We start from the raw sequence: 22039 nt of genomic DNA, 5'->3' as shown, positions 1-22039 counted from the left end.
GCTGATTTTATTTAAATATAATATACACCCATCCTCTCATGTACTTAAAATCTACATGGTAACTTGTGGGGTATGGAGTGTTAGAGGAGGGGTAGTACCTTTGGTGGGGGACACGTCTTGTTGCTTCTGGGGTAGTTTGTCCACCTTTGGTCCCTACCCTGAACTCAGCTCTCACCTGTGGCTCCTAGAAGCTGTCAGTATGCAGCAGTGGCCACACCCTGGAAACAGCGTCGACTGGCTGGCTAAACCAGGTGAGGGTAGCCGATGGGCCTCAAACCCTCGGTGAATTAGGGACTTCTCCTGCATGCAAAGACAGGCTCCAGTGGATTGAACAGACAAGACCAATAGTGGGTCCAATGGTCAAGGCGGCCAAATTATTTTATGATGAAGGCAGACAATAGCACAAAGGCTAAAGAGTGGCCATTATGACCGAGTGCTCAAGTACCAGAGTGGATGTGTAATCATTCCCATCTTTGGACATGATATGCACAATTTTTTAAAAAATTAAATAGGCTGGGGAAGGTGACGCTGAGCTGGACTGGGACTCTACATAGGGGAGTGGAACATTAACCCTTTGCTCCTGCCTTGTGTGTGATGCCCTGCTACAAACTTAGTGCCTGCTTTTCACAATGGGAGAGTTATATGTATGATCACATCAAAATTGTTTCTGTGCTCATCTGTATTGGTAAATCACCAAATAATAACTATCATAGCTATGGTCTAGAGCTTGAAAATTCATTTTTAAAGGGAGCATGTTCTAGCTCAAGTTCAACTTGTCCAAAAGGCACATTCATCCATTTACAAAACGAGCCAGTTAGCTTCACATTCAGTTCACAGTTCAGTGGGAGTTCATCCAAATGTCTCTCAGCAAATTTCTTTCAGCATTCAGACTGTTGCAAGCTGCTGTGCTGAAGTATAGAATATACTTAAGAAGAATACAGCAGAATGCACATGTAGTAGATTGTAACAATAACAACAACAACAACATGAATTGTTTATTGTCCCCCAACAATTATAATATTTAAGCTTACAGGACCAACTTCAGAAACAAGACCAGGCAATTAAGAAATCTGAAATCCAAGGGGAATTTGAACGTAAAAGCATTTCAGAAGCATCCCTAGCTTTTTATTGCCCATGTGAAGATGTTTCCCTATTTAATTAAAATGCATCTTTATTTGGATGATTGCCATTTCCAAAAATAACCAGATAATGTATTCAATAATATACAGATGGCCCTCTAAAGTTATTGAGAGCAATACTGTCAGAGTGAAATGAGATTTAATTGTACAAAACTACAGTTGCCTTTGTGAGCATTGATATCGCCAGCCTCTTGTCATTTCCATTCACCTGCCCTCCCTCCCTTAGTGCTACAGGTGCCGCCTAGCTGGCATGTTGGATGGAGCAGTGGAACCAGAGCTCGGTGGCTGAGTTTATCCTCCTGGGCCTTGCAGAGGGGGTGCAGGCAGAAACTGCACTTTTCGTTCTCTTCTTGGCCACTTACCTGGTGACCCTGGTGGGGAACTGCATGATGGTCATGCTGATCGCAGCTGAGCCTCGCCTGCACACCCCCATGTACTTCTTCCTTCTCCATTTGTCTCTGCTGGACCTGTGCTACTCTTCAGTCACCGTCCCACAGATGTTGGCCCACCTCCTCTCCAGGCAGAAGGCCATGCCCTTCACCCGATGCGCCTTTCAGATGTACATCTTCCTGGTTTTCGGCATGGCAGAGTGTGTGCTGTTGGGCATCATGGCCTATGACCGCTACGTGGCCATCTGCCACCCATTGCACTACACCTCCATCATGAGCTGGCGATTCTGCAGCTGGACAGCGGGGGCTGCCTGGGCTAGCGGCTTCATCAACTCCCTGATAGTCAATGCCTTCGCTCTGCGTCTGCCTTACCGCGGCCAAAACCGTATCAACCAGTTCTTCTGTGAGGTGCCTGCTGTCATCAAGTTGGCGTCCGCCGACTACACAGAGGCAGAGGTGGTTGTGTTTGTCTTTGGCTCCCTCCTGCTCCTCCTGCCCTTCGTCCTCATCGCCGCCTCTTATGCCCGCATTGGGGTGGCCATTTTGCGGATACGTTCTGCTGAGGGCCGGCGCAGGGCTGCCTCAACCTGCGCCTCGCATCTTGTGGTGGTGAGCCTTTTCTATGGCACAGCTCTCTTTGCTTACATGAGGCCCAGTTCTGTCAGCTCAGCCACAGGCCAGGATAAGGCAGTGTCTGTTTTCTACACTGTGGTAACCCCCATGATGAATCCTCTCATCTACAGCCTTCGAAACAAGGAGGTGAAGGGTGCTTTGAAAAAACTATTGAGTAGGAAAATATTCTCACCCACAACATGACTCTCACTACAGGTTTCCATTTTCATGCCTCTCTTGCACCCACAAACACAAACTCTACTCTGAGTCAAAAGCCAAAGCCACTCTAGCAGTATCCTCTTATATAGCTTTAACCTTTTATTGATAGGTTAGAGGAACTTGGGAAGTCTTCTTCAGATCTTTTCTGCTTAGGCTTTTACTAAAAGTGGGCTTAGAGTACTTTTGCTTGAGGAACGGCCCTGTTCTGTATATGTCTATGGAGACACTTGGCCGAAGTTTACTAGTTGCTCCCTGTCTCTCAGCACCAGACCCTACTGATACGGGCTTTCTGTGCCATACCTCTTGCAAAACATATGGCCAAGAAGGTCATGAGGAAAGAAGAAAGAGAATGAATAGTCAGAAATAAAGGGGGAGTCTCTAGTGCAGGCTTCTACATTTTTTGCTTGCTGGAATTGTGTCTGAATGGGTTATCACCTCCCGGGAGAGTGTGACCAAATGGCTAGTTTTGAAGAGGCAGAGGTGGGTTGGAATTATCTTGACAACAGTGTGGAGATATTCATCCTCTCACTAGTTCCAATGTTGGTAGAGGTGTACTCGACTACACAATGACTGAAGGCCAAGCTTTCTAGAGGCCAAGCTGGAGGGGCAGAAACCAGGTGACCATCATTTTTGGTTACCAAAGCCAGCCAAAAACTATAGATCACTGCGCTTGAAACGATTTAAGCAAGTCATTTCAAGTTGCAATATTCTTCTCTAGGGCAGGCAAGGATAAAACAAATATGCAACCCCATTGCTTAGCACATCACACGTCCCCTAAGTCTAAAAATGCACAAAGTCTTTCAAAACCGACATGACATTAAAATGTGCTTGGAGATAAGCACAACATATTTTACTATGTTTGTGACAGAATTGGTGTTTTCAATGGGAAATAAGATTAAAATAATGTTATTGTTCTGCTATAACTGTGTGCCATTTTATAGGCTTTGATACATTATTCTTTTGCTGTTGACTTTTATGTCGTTTTCATGTTTCAAAGATGTGGATTTTTTTTCAAAAAAATGATGCAGTTCTCACTATATGGATTGTACATCAGCTTTATACATTCCTCTGAAGAACCTGAAATGTGTGCAGCCTTAAATAAACTATTTGAAGTGCACCTTTGAGGTTTTCCATTCTCTTCACTCCTGGCAGGTGCATGGATGAAGAAAGCATCTGCAGGGATCGTCTGACCATGAAAGCCCTTCTGGTCCTCACACACATTTATCTTTGTTTTATATCACCCCTTCTGGCATCAAATTCAGGTGGAGCGTGCTGATAAAAGTGGAGCTGAATAGGGTTATTGAGGAACAAGAAGGAAGAATCAATGTACTGTACTTGGGGAAACTCTGAGGTCTGCAGAAGTAATAGCTATATTTCTTTAAAAAAAACACCTATGGGGACAAAAAAACTAAACAAAAACACAGCCTAGTGACTGAGTATACTCAGTAGCCACATAATACTATCGGGGGGGGGGGGGGCGTGCAGAGAACAGCAGAAATCAGGAGAGTGGGGAGATAATGGAATGGAATATCAAGGAGAAGGGCAGGACGGATTGGCTAAGACCTTGGACAAGAGCACTCCTGGTTGGAGGTGAGGATACCATATAACACTTTGTTGCATGCCTCACATGTTTAGACTAGTATCAGTCTAGCAATCTAGCACCTGGGGATCCACAGGGAGGCTGCCAGGGATAGACAGACTGCATTTACATGTCCCAGATGTGACTGAGTACAAGATACACAACAAATGCTACAGAGGTTTATGACATTTTGTAAATCAATATTTTTTTTGTATGCTGTTGCCTGAAAAAAACACACACCTGCAACCAGACCTAAAGCTTGCTCCCATTAAACAACAAAAAAGGAACTTAAATAAAAGCATCACAAAGTCCCTCTCCCCAAGCCATGCCCCCTCTCCCCAACCAGCCCCTCTCCACTGCCCCTCCTCTCTGAGTGCTATTTGCTTGGCTTGAATATATCTACGCTCTGGATGGAGATCTCTCTCTTTCTCTCTTTCACATTTGCAAAGCTGTAATGTAGCTTACGGTCACATCCCTTGTACTGCCCACTTTTTTCCTCTGGCCTCACCCATCCTGGGACGTGGCCCCTGGAATGTGGCCCATTGGGGAATGTGGCCCTTGGGCTGAAAAAGTTCCCCCGCCCATCACAAGCAAAGCGACACCAGCTGTGGCTATCGTGAAGACTTTGCCGCGGTGGTGAAACCCAAAGCTTGGCTTAGGCAATTCGCACTGCATTGAACCCGTTGAATACATTAAAACACAAAATACGTTTCATTGGTATAGAACATTCAGTCCTTATCTGCAAATGTTCTCTGCTAGTGACGAAGTGTACAAATTGCTTTAGAAACGCCATCCCAGCCATTCAGTGATTACGGCAAACAGCAGAGGCGAGGACAGCATTTCTGATGCATTCATTGCTACTGCGGCTCGCTTTCCTATGTGAATGTCCACCCCACATGACCTGATTTTGAAATGAATGGAGGGATACTTGCTTGCATTGCAGTTGTAGGCTGTTCGTATTAGAACACCCACAGAGTTTTGGGTCACATGCATTCAGTTTGAGAGGCACAGTTTTATGATGAAGAAGAGGAGGAGGAGGAGGAGGAGTTTGGATTTGATATCCCACTTTATCACTACCTGAAGGAGTCTCAAAGCGGCTAACATTCTCCTTTTCCTTCCTCCCCCACAACAAACACTCTGTGAGGTGAGTGGGGCTGAGAGACTTCAGAGAAGTGTGACTAGCCCAAGGTCACCCAGCAGCTGCATGTGGAGGAGCGGAGACGCGAACCCGGTTCACCAGATTATGAGTCTACCGCTCTTAACCACTACACCACACTGGCTCTGTGTCTGAAAACTGGAAGAATGGCATACATGACAGGCCGAGCCACCCAATTCCCTTTTTGAAAACTACCCTGAGTTTCTAATCCATGTGGTTGTAAGGGTGGGCGGGGTGCACAGAGAGATGATGGGATCACATAGTATGTGCTGTAGTTTCAGAAAGCAAAAATAGGTTTGTTCAGAGTTTCAGGACGTTTAGTTCCTGCATTGCAGGGGTTGCCCTCAGTGACCCTTGAGGTGCCTTCCAGCTCTATCAAAAGGTAAGATCTTTTTATTCTGAGGATCCCTCTACCCCCCCCCCCCAAATTGCTGCCAGTCACTTATTGGGTTCTTTTCCTTTAACTGTAGTAAATTCCAGATTATGCAAAACCCCAGATTTTGCAGTTGAATAAAGGAGCTAAATTAAGTACATTTGTATCCGTTAGTATTCCTGTTGTAAGCTGCCTTGGAGATCATTTGATTGAAAAAAGGTGCTGAGAATATTAAAACGAATAAAGAGGTGGGGGAGAAAATGAAGCACAGTTTTTGGAATGTGGAATTTTCTTAGGGTTAAAATAAAGACTCGTGTATAAATGAAGACTTTTGCAATGTGATCTTAACTGTCAGAATTAAGCAACCCTGCTTTCAATGGGATGTGCTCCCAAGTCATTCTGTTAAGGATTATAGCCAAAGGCAACACACACAGAGACACACATCTGGGAATAAGCCCAACAGAACTTACTATTTGCAAATAAACACATATGATGTCAGACTGCCATCCATCAAAGCTGAAACGGCAACTGTTCTTTCCGCGGAAGCCATGCTACTCCCATGACCTGTCAACACACACACAAAAAGGACACCATGGCTTGCTGCTCTAGTATGAGCTGCAGTGTCTGCACCAGGGAACCTGTGGACATCCAGATGTTGATGAACTACAGCTTCCACCACCCCTGACCACTGGCCAGACTAGCTGGGGCAAATGGCAGTTGGAGTCCAACATCATCTAGAAGTCTACAGGTTAGCCACCCCTCATCTCCATGGGCATGACAAATAATGAGATGTCACCACTAGGTTCTCCCTTGGCACACTGTATCATTTGGGGGACCTTTCCCCAAACTTCTAGACTGGAGTTCTCACAGGGGTAAGAATTAACAGATAGAAATCAGAAAGAATATGAGATGAGCTATTTAATAGGCATGGTTCTCCCCCTCCTGCCTTCCAATACTAGATTTATAGTGTGTGGGGAAAGTATGTATAAACAATGACATCAAGTAGTCTCTTCTGGCTTTCACTCCATCAGATTGGCTCAGGCCAGTGCATCATCTGCTGCAGAATAACAGATGCTTCAAAGGAAGCACAGCACAGTGGTGCATTGCCTCATTTCTTGTTAACACTCATGTCCTAAAAGTTTGCCCTCTCTAGGGCCATCTGGGATGACAGGCATGGCCATCTTAGCAACTAGCCTTGCTCCAGAACAGGGGTAGCCAATGTGGAGACTTCCAGATGTTGGCCTCCAACTCCCAGAAAGCCAGCCAGCCTGGCCAATGGTCGGCTCCCACCATTGGTGCAGTCCAACATCATCACTTGGAAGGCACCACATTGACTACTACTTCCCTACTGGGGAATACCTACACTGTTGTCATTTTCAAGATCTATCCGTGTTACCACACTTTGCCTTTCTCTGCAACCCATATTTTGGTATAGCCATGACTTGCCAGGGGAGCTCCCTGCTACACATCCACGAGTGCTTTCGTCTGGAAAATATAGAGAGTAGTGCCCAAACGGCTCCACCAGCACTTTGGCATAAACTATAAGGCCTATATAACAGGTTATATTAAATTAAATTATATTGAATTAAATAATGGGTGGGTTTGCTTCATGGTTGAAAATAGACTATCAAGGCATCCTCATGCTGTGCTCACCCTTCTCACTCTTACTGCTTTGACAGAGTGGGAGGGGTTTAAATATGCACATGCACACATCTTGCTTAGAACCAGAATGCAGCATGTTCCCCTAATTAACCTTTGGTCTACAGCTGTCTGCCGAATAGTATGGACATGATAAATGATAGAGATAGATGGATAGATAGATAGATAGATAGATAGATGATAGATGATAGATAGTTAGATGATTGATAGATAGATAGATAGATATAGATAGATAGATGATAGATAGATAGATAGATGATAGATAGATAGATAGATAGATAGATAGATAGATAGATAGATAGATGATAGATAGATAATAGATGATAGATAGGTAGATGATAGATAGATAGATAGATGATAGATAGATAGATAGATGATAGATAGATAGATAGATAGATAGAGATAGATAGATAGATGATAGATAGATGATAGATAGATGATAGATAGATAGATAGATAGATAGATAGATAGATAGTTAGATGATAGATGATGATAGATGATAGATAGATAGATAGATAGATAGATATAGATATAGATATAGATATAGATATAGATATAGATATAGATATAGATATAGATATAGATATAGATATAGATATAGATGATATAGATATAGATATAGATATAGATATAGATATAGATATAGATATAGATATAGATATAGATAGATAGATAGATGGATAGATAGATATAACAGAAAAACACATATTCTTCTTTGCAATTCATGAAGCCATGTTTAGACATCTCTCCATGCACAAAATTCTGGGGAAAGTTTGTTTGTTTGCCTACAGCAATTTCCTTAAGTAAGCAACCTTGCTGCTCAGGTTGCAAGAGAATTCAATAGCCAGCAAGCAAGGGGGTGAGCAGACTAGCACAAGGTCACTGGCCAAGAGCTGAGGGAGAGGGTTATTAGAGTTGTAAGGCTACTGTCCATGTTGCTAGGACCTCGGACAGCAGCTAAGATCACCACTCTCAACAGCTAAGCAACTTTAACATCAGCTATGATACTCCTATCTCTGATTACCTGGTAGGGCTCTGTTTATAAATCAGCTTTGGAACTAGTTTGCCTGGTACACATCCCATCTAATTTTATTATTTGTCGCCAAGAACCAAAAATCCAGTATAAGCAGTAGTTATGCCAAGACATCAGCAAAATAAGGATGATAAGACTAGCCTCCCTTAAAGACCTGTTGTGGAGATGACTGAGATGAATAAATGTGAAGTGTGTGGACCACTTTCTAAGCATAAATAGGCTCCCTTCCCATGTGTGACATTCTGGAGCTTACTTATTGGTCCAGGTCCAGAGGAGGTAGCATATAGTTTTGTGCTTGAGGAAGAAAGCCCAAAAGGTGCTCTACATATTAGCAAAAATATAATTACTTAAATAACTGCCAATGTGATGTCCTTGAAATGATGACCCAGCTGCTACTACCTGAAGCAGGTTGCCTTAGTTTAATACAGGGGTGGTCCAAAATGTGGCCCTCCAGATGTTGTTGGATGCCAGTTCTCATTATCCTTGACCACTGGCCAGGCTGGCTGGGGCTGGTGGAAGCCTGTGTCCTACAACATCAGAAGGGCACTAGGTTTCCCTATCTCTGGTCTAATAGAAGGACCATCCTTGTAAGTAGCCAAGATCAGAAGAACTTCTCCTGGTTGGATGTTATCTTGTGAGGAGGAGACTTTGGAGATACATGGCAAAGTTTGGCATCTTTGTCCTACCTGCCATGTGATGGCTGCTGTCACACAGTCACCTAGCACAAGCTCCTAGGCTATTCATGCAAGGCCAAGAAATGCTGTCCTTACAACAGGGCTGTTGAATCTTCCCAAATGTAGAGTTGCTTCTTTTGTTTACTTCACTTTTGCCTGAAGCCAAAAGTATAAACCCCAGTTGGCAAGGTTTACCAGTCAGATAATAATTACCTGCTCATGGGATTGCTTGGCACCAGGAAGTTAGAATGCAAAATGAAGTTTCCTTAATGATCTCACTCTGAGAACTTTTTCAGGCGTCTCAAAGGATGTTATTAAAAAGTGCATGGGAGTTTACCAGGTGAAACTGTTTTCAGAGTTTATCAAACTTAGTCCTAACAATAGAGGCTTATGCAAAAACCCCTAAAGGCATCTTAAAGCAAAGAGGTACAACCACTTAACGGATAAAATAGAAATGTTTGTCTCAAAAAAAGGAAAAGAAAACCCCTCTGCAGAGTTCAGCTTCACTGTTCATTGTTCTTATGAACAATCACATTAATAATTTCCCCATTTACATTCCAAAAAAGTACAAAAGTTGGTCTTTGTGTAGTAACAACAACAACAACAACAACAACACATTCAAAATGCACTAGGTACAAACTTACAATTTTAGAGCATGATTTCAAGGGGAATGTTAAGCATGTGCTTAAATCAGCCCACACTGAAATCAGTGGAACTTTAGTGCTTTCTGGAAGTTACTCTCAATCAGGACAGAAGCAAAGGAAATTGAAAAGGAAGAAGGTTTCTCTTCTTGGCCTTCTCTTGGCAAGTCACCAAAATGTCCTGCAGTTAGAACATCAATCCTTGACATACAGAAGAATGCATCAAGTAAACACTGGTTATTTCCAAAAAAAGAAAAAATGGAAGCAAATAAGAGGGGTTTAGCAATATTCTTCACAATGTGCCATGGGGATATTATTTAATTCTGCAAATGTTGTAGGAGTAGTCGGACTGTGAATGTCTGTCAGGTGATGCATCAAGTCCCCGGTTGTGCTGTGGATGGTGTTGATGTACATTGTCCAAGCCTTTTCTGGATCGGAAGACTTGGATTTAGCCTTTAAACTTCTCTCCAGTTTTTTCTGTTTATACTTAAATTCCAGAATAGTTTTTGTGTATCTGTTCATTGTGGTCACTGAGGAAGCCATACAGCAGGCAAATGAGCCCCAGGCAAGACTGTCAAGAAAACAACAAGATCATGAACAAAATGGCAGTGCTCCCAACACTGGTTTGTAAAGCCCCAATGTTAACCACAACCCACACCTATAGTTTCTTGAGAAATGTTCTGTTTTGATATGCTTTCACCCAAACCAGCCTCTATCTGATTTGAAAACACATAAGCCATGTGAAGACTTCCATGCCCCCACTCCATCTGCTGCTGTGGACAGTCAGTAGGCAAATTGTGTGTGCAATGACATGCAAATGGAAACACAGAGAAAAAACAACCTTCCTGTGTTTGAAGCTGGTAATGTGTACATGCCCATACACACTCGCACACCTTGTTTGCTTTTAAAAGTGCTTCTGCATTACACACACGTAGCTGCGTAACTGTTTTTGTGCAGCCCATAGACTGAAAATGGAGCTTCCGTTTAAAAACATCACCACCAGCACACAACTTGTTGCTGGGTAAGGTGAGCATTTTCAAAAGAGCAAACACAAGAAGCTGTCAGCACACTGGGTCTATCTAGGCTAGCTCAGTACGGTGGACACTGACTGGCAGCAGCTCTCCATGGTTTCAGGGAGGGAGTCTAGCCCTGACCTACCTGAAAATGCCAAAGATTGAACCTGAGACCTTCTGCATGCAAAGCAGATGCTCTACCACTGAGCCACAGCCCTTTCCCAAGGACCATGCAAAAGCACTGCATTCATTATGCTTTTGTAGTTAATACTTTCTAGTCCACCCATCAACATTTCAGTGTGAAAGACATGCTTCTGAGAAGGGAGGCTGAACCTGCAACCCTGTCCACAGACACCTCTACCCCTCCATAGTGTCAGCTTTTTAAATGCCGTTTCCTTTGCTGCCATTTCTATCATTTAGAGCTTCTTTCTAATCCACTGCAGGATCCCACCTAATCAGAGAACACACAATGGATGTGGCTATTTTCTGCTACATAGCCAATCAGAATGCAAGCTGCAATGCTTTCTGCGCTGGTCACATGGGTGATTCCCAACCAGGTATATTACTGACTGCGCTCTTCCTCTAAAGTGACTGCACAGGCAAATATTCACACTGGCCCAAGGTACTTTGGGATACCATTGGAAGTCTGAAACCTCCTCAGGCCTGTGGCAATCTCTATTGTGTGCTGCCTCTTTACAAACTGGAGAAGATTTCACAGGCTCTCTCATCTGGAGGACCGCAGTGGTCGTTTTCTTCTGTGCTTCCCTGGTCACTAATGCCTCATCGACTAAGCAGAAAGGGAACCATAAGTGTCTTGACTAGGGCAGTTTCATCACGATACTTTGCTCTTTCTACACAACTACTTCTGTTAGCTTGTTCCATATTTATTTGGTGCTTGAAAAGCAAATGTGTGTAAAGCAGGAAAGGGTCAGAGGCCCTTTTCTTTTCTCTTTTGCACTACTAGCCCCAGATTTAACCAAACAATCAGAATGATTGGCGGGTCATGTTCATCCATTTGTTGTTATGTTTCCCCCCATTGCCCCCCCCAGCTTACCAGTAGGACCAGCCATAATCCCAGGTCTGTGGGCGCCAGTCCTCTGGACCAAGATTGACGGTCATTTGAAATACAGTTGTATACATCATGTGAGCCACCATTCCCAGGAGACCTGAAATATTTCACAATGCTTTGTTAGCAGGAACCTCTTTTTAATTCACGTTTGCAGATCCATCAGGTTAATTTCCTCCTCTCCCCTCCCAAAGCAGCCCAAAGGAGCAAACAGTTAAAAAACACATACCATGCAATAAAAATAAAACAAATACAGTTAAGAACATCTAAAAACATTTTTAAAACTCAAATGTATACCCAGGCTTGTAGTACCACTAGGTGAAATTCCGGGGCGGCGGGGGGGGGCGGGGAGAGGTTGACGGAACATCTCAAAGGCAGTAATCTCTTCAGCTGCTCAATACCAAATGAATTCTGTTGTCATTAGATAGAGATTTGTGACAAATAATGTTGAGGCTTCACCTTTTCTCCAAACCTTAAGCCTGCCTTGCCTGAAAAGGCTTAGCTCCTGATGGTTCATACCTGACTGAATAAGAAAGATAAAGATAAAGCCCCTCTCATACGGAGGCAGGTGAGGGGCACACAACTAATCCACCCAACTGGATTTATTTGGTATGAGGCCATTGCACAAACTGAAGGACACCATGAGAAGTGGACCATAAGGATTGCAGAATTCAAGCCCAAAGTCGCAGCTGCTGCTTGGGGCATATTCCAGGAAGTGACATACTTAGATGTCTTAGATACTTAGTGACATACTTAGATTTTGACACAGGCAGCTGCCTCACACCATTTCAACTAGTCACCCATTTAGCCTAGTTTTGTCTCCTCTGACTGGCAGCAGCTCTCCAAAGTCTCAGGTGCACCTGCCTACTTCATCATTAACTTTTAGGAAGAACCTAAAAACATTCTTGTTTACTCTGGCTGAAAGATCTGTTTCCTAGCATCCCTGAAATTATTAGCTGTTACATTCAGTGATTGTTACTTAGAAGTTCTAAACCGATCTTTAGAGGGGTTTTTTTGAACTGTTTTTAAGAGTTTTGGTTGTATACTGTTGTTGGTGTTTTCAATGATAGTTGTGGGCTCCTTCGGGAGGAAGGCTGCTTATATAAATTTAATAAATAATAATAAAATACCTGCCAGGACGGTGAAGATCGCAGCAAACGCATTGAGCTTCAGCCCATCTAGCATGCTGATGGAATAGCAAATTTCAATCAACATGAGAGCGACGCCCATCAGAAGCAAAGCAATGTAGAGGAGCTCTGCCGCAATGGAGAGCCACAGGACCCCTGGAACAACAAAGGTCAGCAGCTCTGAGAATCCTAGATGCCCTAAGACCTCCCCTCCCCCATTCTGTATCCATTAAGTTGTCAACATATGCACATAAAAGGGACGCGGGTGGCACTGTGGGTTAAACCACAGAGCCTAGGACTTGCCGATCAGAAGGTTGGCTGTTTGAATCCCCGCGACAGGGTGAGCTCCCATTGCTCAGTCCCTGCTCCTGCCAACCTAGCAGTTCGAAAGCACATCAAAGTGCAAGTAGATAAATAGGTACCGCTCCAGCAGAAAGGTAAACAGCGTTTCCGTGCGCTACTCTGGTTCGCCAGAAGCGGCTTAGTCATACACCAGCTCCCTCGGCCAATAAAGGGAGATGAGCGCCGCAACCCCAGAGTCGGTCATGACAGGACCTAATGGTCAGGGGTCCCTTTACCTTTACTTTATATGCACATAAAGTTAAAACAGTTACGGCCCTGCCCTTTATTGTGGCTTCAACTGCTTTTTATTGGAGCTGGTTATCACTGAGTTTTCATAGATGGTGCAGGAGAAGTTCATTTTGAATCCTTAAACCCCAGTCCATAGGTATGTGCCAGGATATGTGCAATGGAACAGAGCAACTTGCTCCAGTACAGTTACAGCTGCATTATGAGCATAGTGGGGCTGAGTATGTCAGATCCTCTATTTGCATCCCAACCTACCTTACGCAGGAAGTCTAGCTGCAAACAACTAATCAACAAATTTTATTGTTTATAGCCAATGACCATCACAATACAGTATGAGCACAAATCACTTCCAGTTGCACGCACACTCCTGGTTACTCTTCATCCAGGGTGCTCTCACTACCACCTTGGGAATCACGTGACATTAGCCACAATTCGTATCTATCTTGTAGTTTCTTATGAAATGCTGTGTTTTGATGAGTTTCCCCCCAAAACAAGCTTCAATCTGAATAGAGAAAAAGAAGGACCTAGCTGCACTTTACCTAGCTGGTAATGTGTACACAGCCTCAGTCTCCTGAGCTGTACGCTAACTTGAGGAAGGCTATGGGGAGCAGCCAGGTCCATCCCCCACTGTAGATTTCCTTAGCCAAGTGAGCCAGAAGAAAGAATTTCAACAGGTGTAGTTTGCCATGCCAGCTCCTCTCGCTGAAATCCCCATGCCTGCAAAATTTGACTACTTTAAACTCAGCCTGGAGACACAACTTCTTGTCCAAGACAGAGGCTGCTTACACAGTCCCTGCTTAAAATAGAGTGGGGTTGCTCTTTTTCTCACTTCGGATTGAAGCTGGTTTGGAGAAAAACAGATCCAAGCATAGCATTTCCTAAGAAACGACAGGATAGGCACAGGATAAACAAGGATTGCGGCTAATGTTGTGTGTATATCTCTTTCAAAACCAGCAGTGGGAGCGTACTGGACACAGAGAAGACAGCAGCATGCACACAGCTAGAGTCATTTTCCAGAAGGATGAATGGAAGCAAAAGGTGCTAGCTTTCCCAAAACTATTCCCCACCACCCTGCGGAGGATGCCACCATTTCCTAAACATTTTCAAGCACCTTGGGCTTCAGCTTCTAAACTGAGTTCGGGTTTCTTTGGGAATTATCCAAGGTAATATGCACTAGAGCTAGAAAAAATAATCCCACCACAAATACGCGCAGATACCAAATTTGGCAAACATTCAGAATACGTGGATTTGAGCCACTGTTTGTCCCATAGAAACGGGGATATATTTATTCTAGGGTTGTGTTTCCCATGACTCAGAACACCGAACATAAAGATAGAAAGAGCAGAAACTTGAATTAGTGACAGCATATAATTACCTCGATCCGCCGGGGGTGTCAGGCTGATGAAACTTCTACATTTCTCACCTATAAGGCATATAAAATGTACACTTTCAAATTATAGTTTGGAAGGAGAAAAAAACCTGAGCATCTCATCAGCCAGCTTAGCCTTCCCACCTTCCCAAGGCTTATAGGAACACAGCCTCCCACAAGCAACAAGAAGGGAGCTGTAAGCAGATGGTAGGGGAAGCCAGCGCGCTGAGCTAAAATGCTGCAGTGTTATTTGGAATGCAACCCCCCCGGGGGGGGATTAAAAGAACAGGCATCCCACTTTGTGCCTATAAAACAAAGCAGAGGCAGGGCTGCTTCTTGCATGATATTTTCGTATTTGTGCATGCTTCACAAGCTGTGCCTTCAAGGAAAATAGGAAGCTGCCAGACCATTGCTCTATCCAGCTCTTGCAGAGGCTCTCAGGGGTTTCAAACAGGAGGAATTCCCTACCTGGAGATGCTGGGGATTGAACCTGGGACCTTGTGCATGCAAAGCAGATGCTCTGCCACTGAGCCATGGCCTATCTCCACCTTTCCCCCCTCATTTTCACTACTTGTCCCTTTAAAATGCACACTCAGCACTCCATCACTGTTCACATGTATCTTAAAAAGAGATGAGCAGTCTGTACACTTTGAATTATAGGACCATACAGCTATAGAGTTGGGAGGGACCATGAGAGTTACCTGGTCCAATCCATTGCAATGCAGGAAGCTTCTGCCCAATGTGGTGCTCAAACCCACGAACCTAAGACTAAGGGTTTCCTACACTACCAGCTGAGCCACATCTCTTGCACTGGTCAAATACTGGGGGAGTCAAGTTGAAATCCAACAGTTTTCAAATTCTCAGTCTAGCTGATCACCTCCCAGTCTATGGAAGCGCAACACAAGTTATACACACAAACTTCAGGAGCACTATTAATGGGCAACATTTGCAGAACTTTTTTATGCACCCTAAATGTTCTTATGAATGCCATTGGACCTGACTTCAAGCGATTCCCAAATATTATTTTTCACCACTAACACTTCACTTGATTCCAGTCCAAAATTTCTAGTTTTGTCTCTGACTACTATCCTAGATCCCCAATACCCCCTACCAAACCTAACTGCCAGAGGCAAGTTCTGCTTCCTTCTACACCCCTTCCTTCTCTTCTAACTTCAGAGCCAGGCTGTTGCCAAATCTTGCTGTATTTCCCACCAGAATTTCTGAGTTCCGATTTCCCCTCCCGCTAAAACTCTGGCCCATGTGTCAGTCATATTTTGCCCATTTATCCCTCTGAGGAGTTCTCTCTTGGTGGCCATCTCTATGATTGTGTCATTGCACTGGCCCAGTTTGTGCAGCTAGTTACCCATGTAGGTGGATGCTGGAAATGGAACAGTGTGGGTAGAGTACCATGTGACAAATTATTCGTGCAAGTGGCACGCCACACAATTTGGGCAATTCTAATCCTTCCGAATTCAACTCCACCACTACACATGGCTCTGAACATTTGCCCCCTCCCACCCCATCACTGTCACTGTTAATGCTTAGAAAGTAAGCTTCTCAGGGCACCTTGACTTCTAGCATCATGTGAAACATCTTCTAATTTGAAGGTGTTGTATAAATGCAGCCAAACTTAAGTCTAGCTGCAAGCCCAGGAAAGAAACAAAAAGCACTGACTTGAAGAAGTACCTATAATTATGTGAGGTCATATCCACACCATCCATTTAAAGCACTCTCGTTCCACTTTAACATACCGTAATAATCATGGGAACTGTAGTTTGTGAAGGGTGTTTGGAATTGTGGCTCTGGGAGGGGTAAACTACATTTCTGAGGATTGTTTGGGGGAAGCTTTCCCTGCCAGTCGCAGAAGCAGAAAGTTGTTTGGAATTGGCCTGAGTTCTTAAATAGAAGAATTCACTGGAAGCAGAGCTGGTGACAAAGGTCAGCAAAGCTGGGGATCTGCTAGGATCCATGCGCCGTCCAAAATGGTTACCAAAGCACAGGATCATTTCGAGCACATTTTAGGTAAGTTTCAGTGCAAAACACTGAAAAATAGAGGAAAACTCTAAAGCTATGCATACCTGTACACAGAGAACAGTGCTACTTAAAACCAGTGACAGAAGTTTATAACAGCACAAATCAGACTAAAAACAAAGGTGGGGGAAAGGACTACACATTTTTGCCAACCCTAGTAATGTTGGCAAATATTGGTAATGTGCATTGGGTTAAGATATCCCTGCCCTGTCTCCACCCACTGGTGTGTACATGGAGCAAGAGGTTTCAATACACATCAGACTATGCCAATATATATAGCAGCATGCAGTTCAATCTGAAACACAGTGAGAGAAAAAACAGCCTCACTGTGTTTTAAGCCAGCAACGCATACACGACTTAATTCTTGGCTGGTGGGAGTGGCTGGATTGGTTCTGGCAACTTCCACCATCACCTCAGGTAGGGGGAGTGGCTCTGTGGATAAAAATAAATAAATTGTTCTACATTTCCTGATCTTTGCTGTTGAGGCTGAATGGTCAGCCACTTCATTTTGTGTGTGTTATTTTTAAGTGTACACGTACTCAGCAGCACAGCTGTGAATAAAGCTGCGTCGATTGTTTGGTTTTAAATTTTCTGCAAAAAGCACATCCACATTATATGTGCACAGCTGTCCATAACATTGGCTCTACTAAACAAAAACAAAACAAAAAAGATCCCCTTGAATTTCCATTATTTTTACAAGGGACCACTCCTCTGAAACATCATTAAATCACAGATCACGTCTATGGTTACAGATTGCACTGCAAAATTCACAGATCATACTGTAAAAATTATGGATCTTGTGCTTCTCAGCATTGCCATGGCACAAAAACATGGGTCTTAAGCATGAACCCTCATAATTTTTAGGCAGAATGCTACTGAAAACGCCATCAACTTACACATCAGATCCAAACCCACTCACGGAACAATAAAAACCATGTTTCCATCATCAGGTGAAAACATGTATCTGAACCACAGGTATCCTATGAAAAAGATAGTGTGAATTCAAGAGGATCTGTTGTTGCACAGCTGAATCCAACTCTTATTCCACAGCTTTGCTGTAATATCCAAGGTAGAGTTAATCATTGTTTCTCTCCCCAACCCATTTCTCCTTTGAAGGTAATGTTTTGTCCAGGCTTCCCAGTTGACCTCCCTTCTCTCTTTCATTCTCCTCCCCACTAAAACTACTAGGAGAAGGTAAAAGCATATGGACTCTCAGAAGAAAGCCCCCTTGACTTCAGTTGGTATTTCTCTTGGGTACTGAATTGCAAACTAAGAGTGTCATGGGGGACACTTATTTAACAACAACTATTAATTTATATTAAGGGAGAATGAGGCAAGAGGATGGTGCCAAGGAAGAAAACAGGAATTATAGAATTGTAGCGTTGGAAGGGGACCAGAAGAATCATTTAACATAGGAATCTTTTGCCCAGTGACTTTGGGATAAAGAGTCTCATGCTCTACTGAATGAGCCATCTTCTGTTTGAATCATGACAATGGGGATTTCAATGGAGAGGGGGGTGTCTTTGACTTTCTTGTTGGTTTGGGGTAGAAGACTGGAGAATGCTTTCCTGGGTGCTTCTCTGTGATGCACGACCCTTTTGGTAGGAATGAGAGTTCACTGATGGACACAAGCAGCCCTGTTCAGCAAATTGGCTGGTCTTACTCTTGAGAGTCCCATGGATCAAACCTCTCCATTCTTAAGGAAATCAGCCCTGAGTGCTCACTGGAAGGACAGATCTTGAAGCTGAGGCTCCAATACTTTGGCCACCTCATGAGAAGAGAAGACTCCCTGGAAAAGACCCTGATGTTGGGAAAGATGGAGGGCACAAGGAGAAGGAGACGACAGAGGACGAGATGGTTGGGCAGTGTTCTCGAAGCTACCAGCATGAGTTTGACCAAACTGTGGGAGGCAGTGGAAGACAGAAGTGCCTGGCATACTCTGGTCCATGGGGTCACAAAGAGTTGGACATGACTAAATGACTAAACAACAACAAACACACAGTCCAGTCTCCATGGGGAGCACACATTGTGCTTTGGTTCTTTCCCCATATAGGAAGATGAAAGAGAGGCTCAGGAAAGCATAGCAACCCACAAAATGCTGTGCACACATTCACCTGGGAGGAAGAGGGAGAGAGAAGGGTTTGTCTCTTGAACAGCCCATTTTATCTAAAACCACCAGCCACTCCTCATACACTCTAAACACAGGTGTGCAACACAGAATCTCAAAATAAAAACAGCAGGTGTTTATTTTTTGTCCTGTGAACACAGAAGGGCCCTGCTGGATCTGGCCAAAGCTCCAACTAGCCCAGCACCCTGTCTTCACAACAGCCAACCAGATTCCTATGGGAAGCCCACATGCAAGACTTGATAACCCTCCTCACTTGTGATTCTCAGGGACTGTTTATCAGAACATAAGCACCATGACTAGTAGCCATTAATTCCTTTTAAGTAGAATAACAGCACAGTGATGCCTTGGAAATTAAAGATGCTTCAGTGTGGATGTGGAGATGATCCTTCACTTTTCCTCTCCGCATCTTCCTCTTGATAGAGAGATGCTGCTCTTCCCCCCCTCTCCCCTCCCATGCTTCTTTCTGAAGCCTCAATTTGGTTTCTGGAGTAGTTGGAGTAGTTGTCAAGAGCTGCTGCTCTCTTCATCATTTCAAGCAAATTAAACAAAAAACAAGATTACACTGGTGGTGCTTCTGAAGATGAATGCCATTGTACAAATGCCATCTCGACAGATGTCTAAGGGGGATTGATGGCATGCACAGGGTGCTTACTATCGCTTCTATGCAACAAATCAAGTTATTGTCCCACAGGAAAGAATCTGTTCTCCCACAGGAAAGGTGTCATCATGAGAACAAGGAAACTGAGTGAACTGTGGCTGGAGGAAGTGCTATTAAAAAAATGGCACACAACTAACAAATATGTTAGCTTTTACCATTAGACTTCAAAAACAAGCTTCCTGTAAATAGTCTTCCTCCTCCTTTTCTTTTGGAAATAAGGGATATCACTCAAATTTACTTCTGTTTCAGTGTATCTGAAGAAGTGTGCATGCACACGAAAGCTCATACCAAGAACTAACTTAGTTGGTCTTTAAGGTGCTACTGGAAGGAATTTTTTTTTATTTTGACTCAAATTTATACAACCTTACCCCTAGAAGTTTGGACATCTTCCCACAAATCAACTTTGCCTCTCGCTCAGGAAAAATGATTACAGCAACCAGGTGAGGGGGTCATTTTTAGGGGAGAATTAGGGTTAAACACCCCCTACTAGTCTAGGTCTCTGAAACATCCCTCCTGCAGTTGAAAAAACAAACCATGGGGTTGGAAATCCCACATTGCACTTGTAAAGTTTAATTCCACCCTAGGACAATATGCAGTTCTGGTGAAATGCTCCTTCTAGTAATGTTTTGGTGAGGTATGTGGAGTTTAAAGAAGCAGTTTTTCATCAAGACAGACTTAGTTGGATCAGCAGTTATATAGGGGGGGGAATAACTAGGAGTAATATATCTTCCCACTCTGTTGCAAACTTTTGATTTCCTAACGCAGCCACGATGCTGATCCTTTGCTGCTGTACCAGAACTGATTTTCCACACTGAAACTCTTCTGAGTAAGTAAAACGTTTTCTCCTTTATCTGTGTCATTGTCTTAAGACTCCCTTTTGCTCCAGAATACTACTGTGTGCGTGTTAATGAGTTTACTATTATTTATCACAGAATCATTTATTACTACTTCTTTTAAAAACCTATTTCCACTGATTTTTTTTTTTAAAAAGGGAGCAGAGTTAATGCCACATGAGTTCTACTTAACTATTTCTCCTGCACACTTTAAATATCGTGTTCCTCCTACTATTGGCTCCAAATACCTCGGTCTGTGTTATATTGTTGGGGTAACCTTTCCTTTATGAGCCAGTGCTGGGCGTGGGGGACAGACGGTGTGTGTGTGGGGGGGTCATCCCTCATCCCACCCCATCGGAATTGGAGGGGAATTGTGATAAGCGAGCTTAAGACAGAAATGTGACATGACGGGGGGGATAACAACTCAACAAAGAATGCCATACCACTACAACGGATCGTATCCTCCCTATTAACCCACAAAGAAGCCTTTGACGATTACACTTCATTACTAGCCATTTCTTTTAAAGCAAATTGTGCTTCAGAAGCAACATAGCTTGTTTGCGCTCCAATACCCCAGGGCGCGTAAGCTCTTGTTCCCGTTTTACAGATGGGAAAAGTGAGGCTCAAAGAGACTTGCCGGTGGCCGCGCGGGATGTCATTGAAAGACCCCCATTCCCCATCCCCGGCGCAGCCCCGCCTCGGAAAGTAGCCTCCGCTCCCTTAAGACACACCAGACGGTCCTCCTCTCCAGCTGCCCCCCCCCGGCTCACCACTAGTCCCTGCTGCCCCGACGGGGAGGTCGCCACTCACCGTCTCCGAGGAGCAGCTCCTCGCAAGAGTACCAGATGCCGGCGTGAAACTTCCGGTCGACGAACTTGTCGTCTCCGGTCTCCCAGATGTACTGGACCACGTTGCTGTCGTTGGGGCCCCCGGAGGTGTTGAAGCGGATGCAGTGGGTGCCCCCTCGGAGCTCGCTGCACATGGGCTTGGCCACTTTGCGGGTCCCTTCGCACCAGTAGCTGCTGCTGAAGGCGGTGATGGAGAAGGTGAGCGACAGGCAGCTGAGCGAGAGCGCCGCCGAGGCTCGCTGCCGCCGGTCCACCCCCATCGCGCTGAGGACTGCCGCCTTGCCGAGGCTGCATCCAACGACGCCGAGCGAGGACGGGACGGGGCGCACGGGAGGGAGGCGGGAGAGAGAGGCACCCTCGGGCTGCTGCCGCGCGCCTCTTGGCTAAGCCCCTGCTGGTGGAAAAAAACCCGCTCTCAAATCGCCGGTTCCCTCCGCAGCATCCAGCCAGTCACCAGGCTGCCGCTGGCCGTTTCTGAAGGTGAGGCGAGCAGGTGGGCAGAGCTGCCAAGACTTCCCGCCCCCTCCCTCAGCGCAGGATGGGAGCCGGGGATGAAGAGGGCTGAGCCTCAAAAACCTGCCGCCTCTGCCTGAGCTCAGCGCGAGGAGGCTCTCCAAGAATGCCTCTGAGCATACAGAGTGTATTTCTTTCCCCGCGGAGCAATGGGAACCCAGCCACCCTCCCCCCCTCAAAAAAAAGCACGGGGGGATGGGATAAGGAGACAGAGCGCCAGGTGAAAAGCTGCAAACAGGCGCCAGCCCCACGAGTAATCACTTTTATCAAGTCACGCGCCACAGCGCTGGAAAGCTGAGACCCAAAACCACACAGAGGCAGGGATCAGGCTTGGGAAAGGTGAGGAAGGAAATGCGGGCAAGGGGAGCGAAGAATGAAAACACACACACAC

The 22039-nt window shown here is 44.6% G+C and overlaps 3 protein-coding genes across 4 annotated transcripts in view; 2 read left to right on the top strand and 1 right to left on the bottom strand.

Moving 5' to 3' along the window:
• Positions 1-1012: 1012 nt before the first annotated feature.
• Positions 1013-2497, top strand: LOC308582388 (olfactory receptor 2D2-like). Its single transcript, XM_081185445.1, has one exon. It carries the CDS (start codon positions 1397-1399, stop codon positions 2342-2344), a length of 948 nt encoding a protein of 315 aa, XP_081041571.1. The 5' UTR covers positions 1013-1396; the 3' UTR covers positions 2345-2497.
• Positions 2498-9324: 6827 nt separating this feature from the next.
• On the bottom strand, positions 9325-22015 carry GSG1L2 (GSG1 like 2). The gene is made up of 5 exons (XM_081185447.1): positions 21098-22015; positions 14644-14691; positions 12684-12836; positions 11542-11653; positions 9325-10045 (listed from the first exon to the last, which is right to left on the bottom strand). The coding sequence occupies exons 1-5, from the start codon at positions 21393-21395 to the stop codon at positions 9754-9756; spliced, it is 903 nt and encodes a 300-aa protein (XP_081041573.1). The 5' UTR covers positions 21396-22015; the 3' UTR covers positions 9325-9753.
• The window catches only part of GLP2R (glucagon like peptide 2 receptor), a 40774-nt gene continuing 38751 nt past the window's right edge, over positions 20017-22039 (top strand). Inside the window, exon 1 of one of the 2 annotated variants that reach the window (XM_081185399.1) lies at positions 20017-20280. The gene's annotated coding sequence lies outside the window, so the exon portion shown is untranslated. The remainder of the gene's footprint in view (positions 20281-22039) is intronic. The other variant, XM_081185402.1, reaches the window with a different exon arrangement.

This window comes from Podarcis bocagei, assembly GCF_964188305.1.
Source record: "Podarcis bocagei genome assembly, chromosome: 2".
In the NCBI taxonomy this organism is placed as follows: Eukaryota; Metazoa; Chordata; class Lepidosauria; order Squamata; family Lacertidae; genus Podarcis; species Podarcis bocagei.
The sequence above is the reverse complement of the archived record's forward strand: the minus strand, read 5'-3'. Positions and strand labels throughout refer to the sequence as shown.

Excerpts from the sequence above, each read along its gene's own strand:
- LOC308582388 (XM_081185445.1), top strand. The coding sequence starts at position 1,397 with ATGGAGCAGTGGAACCAGAGCTCGGTGGCTGAGTTTATCCTCCTGGGC.
- GSG1L2 (XM_081185447.1), bottom strand. The coding sequence starts at position 21,395 with ATGGGGGTGGACCGGCGGCAGCGAGCCTCGGCGGCGCTCTCGCTCAGC. Across the intron at positions 14,692-21,097 it reads GGAGCTGCTCCTCGGAGACG|GTGAGAAATGTAGAAGTTTC; the intron begins GTGAGTGGCGAC and ends TATGCCTTATAG. Across the intron at positions 11,654-12,683 it reads GATCTTCACCGTCCTGGCAG|GTCTCCTGGGAATGGTGGCT; the intron begins GTATTTTATTAT and ends GAAATATTTCAG.